We start from the raw sequence: 11,635 nt of genomic DNA on the forward strand, positions 1-11,635 counted from the left end.
TCCTATCTAAGGCCATCTGTATTCCAATTAAGACCCACTCTGGATTTAAACCATTTGTAGAATTCTATTGCACACATGTTTTGACCACATTTATTTTATAACCTTGGTACTTGGCCAGATAGAGACATCAAACTCATCTAATGGTAATTTTAAAATATGAACAGGATTTCAAAACTTGCTAAACAAATTGATGTCTATTAGTTCTTTATCTCAAAGTAGAAGCACGCTCGCTTTGTTGCTGACATGCAATGTATACATATATCATTTTATGAATAACGTTCCCTATAAAATCTTCATTACAGATAAACCAGGCAGGATAAACACAAAGTTTTCTAACTTCCCTCTGCACCATAGACAGTAAATAAAAAGATCAGGAAAACATTGACATGTTTCCTCCATAAGGAGCAACCCAGTAAACATGATTTTCTTTTTAATGGGAACGTTTTTTAAATCACTTGGGGAAAATGGCACCCTAGCTTCCTTTCTATACGTCACTTCCGCCTCCTCATTGGCAAAGCAAGATGGCGGCCGTCGTTGAGAGGGTCGACGGATGTGTTGGGTCCTTGGACTCAGACGCGGTGTCACCGAGACAATCCACTCCTCCACCGGACCAGCCGCACCAGAACAACCCGCTGTTAGGACTGCCCATCGTGGCCATTGAGACTATCCTCAATTTCTTGTCCTACGATGAAATCAGCCTGCTCCGCTCGGTAAGCAGAACAAAAACAAGCCAGCTGGAAGGAGAACAAAGCCACAGTTAGTCTCATGCACTGTCTCTTTCTGCAGGATGCCTCCGAGACATGTGTGTGGACACAGTGTCGGGGCGGCGTCTCACTGAGAGCCCGAGTTTAACGTGGGATTAGCGGTGTAATTCGAGCAGCCGCTGCCCGCAGTGCTCATTGTGCTGCTACATGGTTAGCACAGAGCTGAGAGACAGACAGACAGACAGCAGGGACATGTAGAAAACAGAGCTGAGAGACAGACAGACAGCAGGGACATGTAGAAAACAGAGCTGAGAGACAGGCAGACAGCAGGGACATGTAAAGAACAGAGCTGAGAGACAGACAGACAGCAGGGAAATGCAGAGAACAGAGCTGAGAGACAGACAGCAGGGAAATGCAGAGAACAGAGCTGAGAGACAGACAGCAGGGACATGTAGAGAACAGAGCTGAGAGACAGACAGCAGGGACATGTAGAGAACAGAGCTGAGAGACAGACAGCAGGGAAATGCTGAGAACAGAGCTGAGAGACAGACAGACAGCAGCAGGGAAATGCAGAGAACAGAGCTGAGAGACAGACAGCAGTGGGGACATGTAGAGAACAGAGCTGAGAGTTAGACAGAGACAGCAAGGACATGTAGAGAACAGAGCTGAGAGACAGACAGCAGCAAGGACGTGTCAAAAACAGAGCTGAGAGACAGACAGCAGGGACATATAGAGAACAGAGCTGAGAGACAGACAGCAGGGACATGTAGAGAACAGAGCTGAGAGACAGACAGACAGCAGGAACATGTAGAGAACAGAGCTGAGAGACAGACAGACAGCAGGGACATGAAGAGAACAGAGCTGAGAGACAGACAGCAGCAGAACACGTAGAGAACAGCTGAGAGAGAGAGACAGGCAGCAGCAGGGTCATGTAGAGAACAGAGCTGGGAGAAAGACAGCAGGGACATGTAGAGAACAGAGCTGAGAGAAAGACAGCAGGGACATGTAGAGAACAGAGCTGAGAGAAAGACAGACAGCAGGGACATGTAGAGAACAGAGCTGAGAGAAAGACAGCAGGGACATGTAGAGAACAGAGCTGAGAGACAGACAGACAGCAGCAGGGACATGTAGAGAACAGCTGAGAGACAGACAGCAGGGACATGTAGAGAACAGAGCTGAGAGACAGACAGCAGGGACATGTAGAGAACAGCTGAGAGAGCGACAGACAGCAGCAGGGACATGTAGAGAACAGAGCTGAGAGACAGACAGCAGGGACATGTAGAGAACAGAGCTGAGAGAGAGACCGACAGCGGCAGGGACATGTAGAGAACAGAGCTGAGAGAAAGACAGACAGCAGGGACATGTAGAGAACAGAGCTGAGAGACAGACAGCAGGGACATGTAGAGAACAGCTGAGAGAGACCGACAGCGGCAGGGACATGTAGAGAACAGAGCTGAGAGACAGACAGCAGCGGGGACATGTAGAGAACAGAGCTGAGAGACAGACAGCAGCAGGAACATGTAGAAAACAGAGCTGAGAGACAGACAGCCCCAGGGACACGTAGAGAACAGAGCTGAGAGACAGACAGCAGCAGGGACATGTAGAGAACAGCTGAGAGAGGGACAGACAGCAGCAGGGACATGTAGAGAACAGAGCTGAGAGACAGACAGCAGGGACATGTAGAGAACAGAGCTGAGAGACAGACAGCAGGGACATGTAGAGAACAGAGCTGACAGACAGACAGCAGCAGGGACATGTAGAGAACAGCTGAGAGAGGGACAGACAGCAGCAGGGACATGTAGAGAACAGCTGAGAGAGGGACAGACAGCAGCAGGGACATGTAGAGAACAGAGCTGAGAGACAGACAGCAGGGACATATAGAGAACAGAGCTGAGAGACAGACAGCAGGGACATGTAGAGAACAGAGCTGAGAGACAGACAGACAGCAGGAACATGTAGAGAACAGAGCTGAGAGACAGACAGACAGCAGGGACATGAAGAGAACAGAGCTGAGAGACAGACAGCAGCAGAACACGTAGAGAACAGCTGAGAGAGAGAGACAGGCAGCAGCAGGGTCATGTAGAGAACAGAGCTGGGAGAAAGACAGCAGGGACATGTAGAGAACAGAGCTGAGAGAAAGACAGCAGGGACATGTAGAGAACAGAGCTGAGAGAAAGACAGACAGCAGGGACATGTAGAGAACAGAGCTGAGAGAAAGACAGACAGCAGGGACATGTAGAGAACAGAGCTGAGAGAAAGACAGCAGGGACATGTAGAGAACAGAGCTGAGAGAAAGACAGACAGCAGGGACATGTAGAGAACAGAGCTGAGAGAAAGACAGCAGGGACATGTAGAGAACAGAGCTGAGAGACAGACAGACAGCAGGGACATGTAGAGAACAGAGCTGAGAGAAAGACAGACAGCAGGGACATGTAGAGAACAGAGCTGAGAGAAAGACAGCAGGGACATGTAGAGAACAGAGCTGAGAGAAAGACAGACAGCAGGGACATGTAGAGAACAGAGCTGAGAGAAAGACAGCAGGGACATGTAGAGAACAGAGCTGAGAGACAGACAGACAGCAGGGACATGTAGAGAACAGAGCTGAGAGAAAGACAGACAGCAGGGACATGTAGAGAACAGAGCTGAGAGAAAGACAGCAGGGACATGTAGAGAACAGAGCTGGGCTTCACTTCTCTCCACTGCTCCTGTGCCATGTGTCACTTGCTGTGTTTAGCTGGAAGGGATTCACTGCTCTGTCTCTGCAGCTCCTCCAGCACACCCTTCACTTCAGTCTGCTACATGCACACTCACAGTGTGATCGTCACACAGGCTCACATGGACCTTGTTGGAGTAGCTGGGCTCTTGCTCACAGTTTGGTGCAATGCAAAGCTCTCAGCTTCTGTCTGTGCCTTTCATGTAACCCTTGTTTTTAATGATCAGTTAGAAGGTGAAGACGTTTTGTTCCTGCTAGAGCTGATGGGAGGATAGTTTTGGTGCGATGGTGTAGTATGGGGTGTCTCTCATATCTTAAGTGCAGTATTTCCCTCTGTTCTCTGTCCTCTGGTCCCTGTCATGCAGATTCTCTCTGTTCCTGCTCTAATCTGTTTGTTTGCTCTCAGATTTACTATTGCTGCACAAACTGCCTCTGTGCTTTCCAGACTTCTGCTCTCATTTCTGCTCTTTCTCTTAGATTTTGTGAAATGACCCTGTCAAACTTCTCCAACTAATAGAATGCCAGCAATGTTGTTGACCAATGACATCATCACTCCCTCATTACAGGCGTGTTTGCTTTACTGCTCACACCGTCGCCATCGCTACTGTTTAACCAGGTTCAGCAAATTACTTTCAATTCACTTTCTCTTATCTGTCTTCTCCAGGTGTGTAAGCGCATGGACATGATCTGCCAGCGTGTTCTCAATCAGGGCTTCCTAAAGGTGGAGCGTTACCACAGTCTGTGTCAGAGGCAAGTTAAAGCCCAACTACCCAGGTCAGTGTTACACCAGCATGAGCTCTGCAGATAACAACAATTGTTAAGTCTTGTTTTAGCCACACTCACTGTGAAATAACATAATTTGTCTCGGAAGGGACAATTTAAAGTCTGGTGTCAGTCTTCGGCCCCCTTGTTGTTAGTGATGGTGATGGAAGAATGTTTTGATAAAGGTTGATAATATGAAGGAAATGTACCTGCTTATTAAAGTATTCAAAATGAGATTACTACATGAATTGAATGATACAGACAGACAGCCTGGCACTGGGTTTGCATCTTGTGTGCGTAGGCTGTGTAGTAAGAGTGTGAGTCAGCAGCAGAACAGCAGCAGCAGCCCCAGTCCTCTAGACTCATTCCAGCCACAGCACTGCTCAGAGCACAGACTTTAAAGGTCCAGTTTGTAAGATTTAGGTGAAAGAATCTATTGTCAGAAACTTAATGTAGAATAATTCTCATGATGTTTTCACTAGTTCATTTCATCTAAATTGTATGCATTGTAGTTTTCTTTAACCCAGAAAAGGTCCTTTATATTTAAATACTTTATATTTACATTGAGGGGGTCCTCTCTACAGAAGCCGCCATGTTTTTAACATTAGTCCAGACTGGACAAACTAAACACCTTTTGAGTTTTTATGACAACTGAAGGCTACCACAGTATCTTTTTCATGTTTGGAAGGAGAGGGTGAGGGGAGTTCAGCTGCAACATGCAATTTCAACACTAGATATCACTAAATTCTACACACACTTTAAGGCTCAGAGCTAACAGCCCAATACTGCTTTCAAACTTACATGAGTAGAGCAAAGTTGAAATTTAGCCTGTGTAGCAGCTGTGCCAAATGACAGTGAAGCTGTACCTATTTCATCGGACATACACAAGACAGGCCACTGAAAGCTAATCATGAGTGGTGTGACTCTCCAAAAAGATTCAGATACACTGGTTCAGGGGATGTCTGCAAAACTAGAGCCTCAACATATAACCTTTTCAACCCAAAACCAGCTCCAACTGATTGATTCCACTAAACTGACAGAAGTTCACTTAATGTGAGGCTCTTCAGAAACTTTAAAGAATATTTTAAATGTGCATGACTAAATTATAAAGATAATATGTTTTCACTATCAACTGTCTAAATGGCTAAGAATAAAAACTGCACTGGTGCTCTCGATCAGGAGGTAGAGCAGCTTGATCCCAGTCTCTCACATTCCGCATGCCAAAGTGTTCTTGAGCAAGATACCTGACCTCACATTACCTGACTGTGTGTGTCTGTGTGTAAATGTAAGCGACTGAATGGCAAGGACTGTACTGTAAAAGCTCTCTGAGGGCTCATCAAGACTAGCAAAATGCTATATAAAAACAGACCATATAACATTTTAACTTTTACTCATCTCAACAAGCCCCGACTGTGTTAAATATAATATATATAATATATATGTGTTCTTGGATTTCTAATTGTGCAAAGGTTGAACTCACAGTATGGTCAGCTAAAGCTCTGTAGTCAGGTTCTATCATACCTTTTGATCATGTTTGGTCAATTGTCTTGTCTTCACCATAGTGTTTATAATGAATTGTCTGCAGGCGAGAGTCAGAGAGGAGAAACCATTCACTGGCCCGTCATGCTGATATCCTGGCTGCCGTGGAAACGCGCCTCTCTCTGCTCAACATGACCTTCATGAAATATGTCGACTCCAACCTCTGCTGCTTCATCCCTGGAAAGGTTAGCTCAGCTGACTGTCCACAAAACAGCAGCAACATTCTGTAAAGAGAGGGCCCGTATGAATACCAAATTAATAGGCTTCCTCACGCTAATCCCTGTTTGGATTTATGCCTTGATGTGCTGTCTTCTTTAAATATTCAGCTTGTACTTTAAGTGTTGTACCTGTCTAAATTGTGATCTTTCCCAAAATTATGTTGCGTGAGGTTTCATTTGTCAGATGTTGGGGCGATGTTCCATCTTTCCATTTCCACCTGCCCCTGCAAGTTCATGTTTCCCTCCAGCTCTCCATAGTAATCTGATCATCTATTATAGAAACCACCTTCCATGTACTTCAGACCTAAAACTGGTTCAATGTGTTTTGATGATTAAATATAAAATCAACAATCAATATGTAAGAAGGAAAAGGTGGCATGAGAGCTACTGGTGTCCCTCAGACTATTGGTGCTCATGATAAGGAATATACGTAAAATAAAAAAACTTTTAGGATAACATCTGTCCAGAGAATAATGGCATGAAGAATCCAGGTCCAGCCACTCATACAGTGGTTTGAAAAATGTAAAAGGCCTTTATTTATATGAGCTTATGCCTTCTCCAGGGTGTACTGACACACAAAGACAGAGTCAGCAGTTAGCGTCACTACAGTGTGCAGGGTGATCAATCATGGAAGGAAAACTCCTCCTCACTGGTTATTTCTTATTGGCTGTAGCTCCCATACATGGTCAGCAGAGGGCCCAGTCAGATTACCAGGGCTGTACAAATTGTTTCAGTGTATACTTTTTCTGATTTCTTGAATTATTTGCTCATCATGTGTTGTGTGTTATCAGGTGATAGATGAGATTTATCGTGTGCTACGCTATGTGAACTCCACTCGTGCCCCCCAGCGAGCTCATGAGGTTCTTCAGGAGCTGAGGGATATCTCCTCCATGGCCATGGAGTACTTTGATGAGAAGATCGTCCCCATCCTGAAGAAGAAGCTGCCAGGTGCTGATCTGTCTGGCCGTCTCATCGGGTCTACACCAGGTAACAAACATGTGTTTCTCCTGGCTCATTAACGTAGGCCTCAATATTTAAACACAGTGGTATGTGATAATATGACAATTTCAAGTCACTTCATTCTATTGTGGCAGAACATTGTCAAACCAGAATACCTGGAAATACAGATTTAAACACTTGTGTCTCAGTACACCGCACTGGGTGTACATTTGACATTAGTACCAATATGAATGACTATAGCGTTAATGTCCAGGTACCAATGAAATTTCCAACTAAAATGAGGAGTTGGTTGATTGTTTGGAGTATTTCTCACTTAAAAGACAGAGTTGCCTGAATGCTTGCATCCCCGATACTCATGTACATGTAGACCTGCAGGGGTGGCTGTGACTTACACGGTAGAGAGGGTTGTCCACTGACCTGAAGGTGTGTGGTGAGCTTCATGTTCACCTAAAACTTAAGAAAGGAGATAAAATGTGGCCTTAGTGATTTTTGACTGAGACGTTGTTGCTGTCGGACTTTTTGAGTGTTTCTGAAACTGCTGATCTGGGATTTTCTCTCACATCCGTCTTCAGAGTTTTTCTCCTGAGTGGAGCCTTGTTTTATCTTTTTTGTGCATCAGTAAAATACCCCTGACACTGTCCTTTTCCATCAGTGGCAGGTCCATCTACCTCCCTGACCACCATGTCCCTGCTGGCCAAGAACACACCATCCCGCTCTGAGATGACCAAGGTGCAGCAGCAGGTGAAGGTGAATGGGGCGTCCATGACAGTAATGCGGAGGGAGATGCAAGAAATTCGTGTCAAACAGCTGGAGCAGCAGAAGCAGCTGCAGGACCAGGAGCAGAAGCTGCTGGAACAGACCCAGGTGATTGGTGAACAGAACGCCCGGCTTGCGGAGCTGGAGCACAAGCTCCGTGAACTGATGGACAGTAGCGCCGCTGCAATTGGAGGACCCAGGCCCAACACAGCCGTCCCCTCCACATCTAGCAGCGTGTCTTCAACTGTTGCCAGTACGTCTGGTACTCTGCCGGCAAGTGGCAGCGTGGCTGCAGTCTCGATACCAGTAGAGCCAGAGGGTCAGGGAGGGTCATCACTCAAACGCACCAGAAAGAACCTGGACCTTCCACGGCAGTCGAAACGGCTGCGCAGCAAGAAATAAGAGACTATGTGTGTCATTTAGTTAAGTTTTGTTTTTGGTTTCAACATCTGACTGATCACACCTTATTCCCAATCCCTTGCGTCACCAACAGTCATTACCTGTTCGGCCTGTCAGATGAGTCACAAATAGAAATATCCCTGTATGCTTTACCAGTGTTATCTCTTTTTTGTGGTATTGGATTTGAGAATAGTGTTAAATACGTTGCTTAAAACAATGAGCCCACAGCTTCATCACGACTTTGCACACCGTTGACAGGGTCAACATTAAATTTTAATTTACTGTTACTGTCTTTTGTTTTTCTATATTTCTCTTGTTAACACATTGCATGAAAACCCCCACAGCAACAGGTTGATGTGTCCTTCAACACTTTCTGATTTCCCCTTCCACCTGTGGCTTTCAGCTCCGAGCCCATTGGTTCATACTGAAGACGTGAATCTCATAAATATATAGTCAATTTAAAAAGTTCCAAACACAGCTGCACGCTGTAGTATTTATCAAACAAACAGGAGCAAATGGTGTGAGAGTTAGATGATAGTAATGAAGGAACATGTGACCCAATGCAGCAATGTGGCTATCTTTTGTTTTTAGGGCACAGAGGATTATGATGTATCATGCTTTAGACACATACAGTAGTTGTTAGTAGGATCAGTTCAGCGTTTTTTTCAGTCTAAACATGGGAGTTGAGAATATCTCCAAACTTACAAGGATTGTTTGAGTTGTCATCAAGACTAGAAAAGCGCTCATAAATACAAACCATTTGTTAGTCTCAGCTATATCAGGGGGTGGGCAGGAAGTAGGCCTACGCAGCAAGACTGTCTATTGAAGATCACATTGAAATTACTGCACAGATTTTAATTGTAGATGCTTTTCCAAGAAGCTTGTATGTTTATGTTCTGGTATTACAGAGCAGAAATTCAGATGTTCTGTGAAAAAACACAAGTGACAATGTGCATGAATAATCCAAAATACTACTTATAATGCTGGAACCAAATTGAAGTGATTATAGGTAATAATTGATGTCCCTTTCATTTTCTCATGAGGAAGTCTGCATCCATAAACATTTATTTCATTCACATTTGCTTTTTCCTGACTTGAATATGTGCAATAACAATCATCTAAATAGTATGTAGTTATATTCCTTTCCAGTTGCTTCACTATTCTATTCAAAATTGCTGCTCAGACCTTTCCAATTCAATCTGATCAGTTTATGAATCCCCCTTCAAGGAAGGATGTGGTCTTACAGAAGGAAAAGGCAGCGTTCAGGTAGCATTAGTCAGTGTCACCTGTCGACTGAAGCCCTCTCTGCTTTGCAGGGCCTAACAGAGAGGTAAATGTTCTTTATAAGGGGATTGCATTTCCAAGATATCATTGTTTGAAATGTAGCTGTGGCTCTGCTTTGTGTGAGAATAGTTTCTTCAAAAGATGTACAGCGAGAGCAGACCCTTTAGCTTCACTTTCTCATTAGAAGTTACTGTATGTGGAGAAAGAAACTATATGACTACAGTCCAATGGCAACATAATGTTTAGCATCTGTCCTTTAAGGATCATACCGGTGTTTTTACGTATTTCATCCCATATTCTGCAATTATTGTACTGCTCAATACAGCTTAACATTTTGCAAAGAACAAGGAGTGTTACTGTTTTTTTGAATGTGGTCTTTCTACTTTCCAAGCTGTTGATTTCTACTGATTTCACTGCAGAAACTTGCATCCCATGACTTGCCTTAAGTTTTTCAAACTGTAAAAAAAACGGACAGGTGGTCAAAACTAATCAAATTTGTCCCCTTTTTGACCCTGTAGTTGCACAATCATAGCTGATTCTGTACCAACTATCCTTGAAATGAACATATACTACCCTTTTTCCACAGCCATGTTTCTGCAGTAGCCTGGAGTGGACAAACTTAACAAATAAGTCTATTTGTGTTGCCTGGAGGGCACCATAGGTTCTTCTACACAATTGGAAGGAGGGGTAGTAAGTTGAATGCAATATACATATTCACCGCTAGATTTCCTAAACACCGAATCTTTAAGCAGTATATATATTTTAAGTTACATTGTAACACGTACTTTGAAACTGAAGGTTGAAATCGTCCTTTTGTTATCAGTGTAAATGAACCTATGACTGGTTTGCAGTTACAGATGAGGCTTGCTTGTGCACAGCAGAATAGCTCAGAGTAACGAGTTTCCTAAGTGGTTAAGGAAACATTGTCTTAGTGCCCTGGCAGTGGCACTCTTCCCCTCTCCTGTACAAACTTGGCTATTGCCTTGTGAGGTTAAATTAGCTGTGAGCCCATATTGTGGCTTCACTTTCCTCTTCTTTGTTTGAAGCTTTTCTGTTGTTTGGATGGCCTGAAACCCTCATGGCATGAACCTTTGGAAATGCAGGTCACATCTTGGGGGTATTATGACACTCGGCAGCAAAACACAACAAAAGGTGTAATCTAGTGGCTTAATTTGAGACTACGTCTCAGTTTAGAAAATTGTACTGTAATCTTTCATGTACTTAAAAGTGTAGATGTGGATTATTTCATGTATGTATACAAAGAAAACAATCTTTTGAGTTGGCCAACTTGGTGCTAACTACAGTTTTGTTGTAAACATTACTGTTACAAATGTACAATTCAAACCTATTAAAACTCAGCTTATCAACTTATCCAAGTGTTTACACCAATCACAAGCTCTACTTTTATGGGTAATGTTCTGCGTCACATCATGGTTTCATTTAGAATGTAGTATTTGATTTAACTTTTTTGCAATTTCGGTTTGAAGTGACTTTGGAACTGCACTTTACAGCAGGACTGTCTAAAGCCACGCCAGCAGCAACATGAGACTGCTGTTGCTTTTAGCTAAATGTTAATGTGATGCAGAGGGACTAACCATATTAATTGACCTGTTCCACATTCAAATCTCTACCATTCATTCCATAGGATGACAATGTTGCAATAGATTCTCCCTCCCTGGTAACCACACAGATCTTCCAAACTCTACTTGGTGTGTACCAGGCAGCTTTTTTGTGCTAGATATTTTGACACTTCAGGGTCAACTAGCTGTAAGCACATCACTTCTTAAATCTTATTTCCTGTGTCACTTGTTCTAGCTAAAACAAAGAGGAACACTGAATTAAAAACTAGAATGAGTGTAAGGCACAATCCACAGATAGCACCCTTCCTTCCAAGTTCACATTGTCTGCATTCCAGTGTGTGAGAATATTCTTCAACATACATTTAGTGTTTCAGGAACAGCAATGAAAGAACGTAACCCCATCTTCACATGCCGTTAAAATACATTCTATTTCATATGTGTTCCAACCCCTAACAGGTTTTACTATGAATTGCTCTGCAACCTGAGACATCTGCACTCATGGCCTGAACAGGGAGTAGCGACTACATATTGTGTCCCCTATAAAAACCCAGCGAACAGTGTGCAGGGGGGGCAGTGTGCCTTCAGTCTGTGGACCAAGTTGAACATGTACATCCTCTGATAAACTAAGGCAATGGTCAGCAACTAGGAGAAAGCCCCAAGTTAAAATCGCCACCAGATGATATTATTTTAATTATTGTTATTTCAACATTAATGGTTACT

The 11,635-nt window shown here is 43.7% G+C and overlaps 1 protein-coding gene across 1 annotated transcript; it reads left to right on the forward strand.

Annotated features, from left to right (window-relative positions):
- The first annotated feature begins 498 nt into the window (after positions 1-498).
- On the forward strand, positions 499-9,682 carry fbxo28 (F-box protein 28). The gene is made up of 5 exons (XM_020103570.2): positions 499-710; positions 4,082-4,191; positions 5,765-5,903; positions 6,728-6,923; positions 7,549-9,682. The coding sequence occupies exons 1-5, from the start codon at positions 522-524 to the stop codon at positions 8,052-8,054; spliced, it is 1,140 nt and encodes a 379-aa protein (XP_019959129.1). The 5' UTR covers positions 499-521; the 3' UTR covers positions 8,055-9,682.
- The last annotated feature ends 1,953 nt before the right edge of the window (positions 9,683-11,635 follow it).

The sequence above is a fragment of the Paralichthys olivaceus genome, chromosome 14 (genome assembly GCF_024713975.1).
Source record: "Paralichthys olivaceus isolate ysfri-2021 chromosome 14, ASM2471397v2, whole genome shotgun sequence".
Classification (NCBI taxonomy): domain Eukaryota; kingdom Metazoa; phylum Chordata; class Actinopteri; order Pleuronectiformes; family Paralichthyidae; genus Paralichthys; species Paralichthys olivaceus.

Excerpts from the sequence above, each read along its gene's own strand:
- fbxo28 (XM_020103570.2), top strand. The coding sequence starts at position 522 with ATGGCGGCCGTCGTTGAGAGGGTCGACGGATGTGTTGGGTCCTTGGAC. Across the intron at positions 711-4,081 it reads AAATCAGCCTGCTCCGCTCG|GTGTGTAAGCGCATGGACAT; the intron begins GTAAGCAGAACA and ends TGTCTTCTCCAG. Across the intron at positions 6,924-7,548 it reads TCTCATCGGGTCTACACCAG|TGGCAGGTCCATCTACCTCC; the intron begins GTAACAAACATG and ends CTTTTCCATCAG.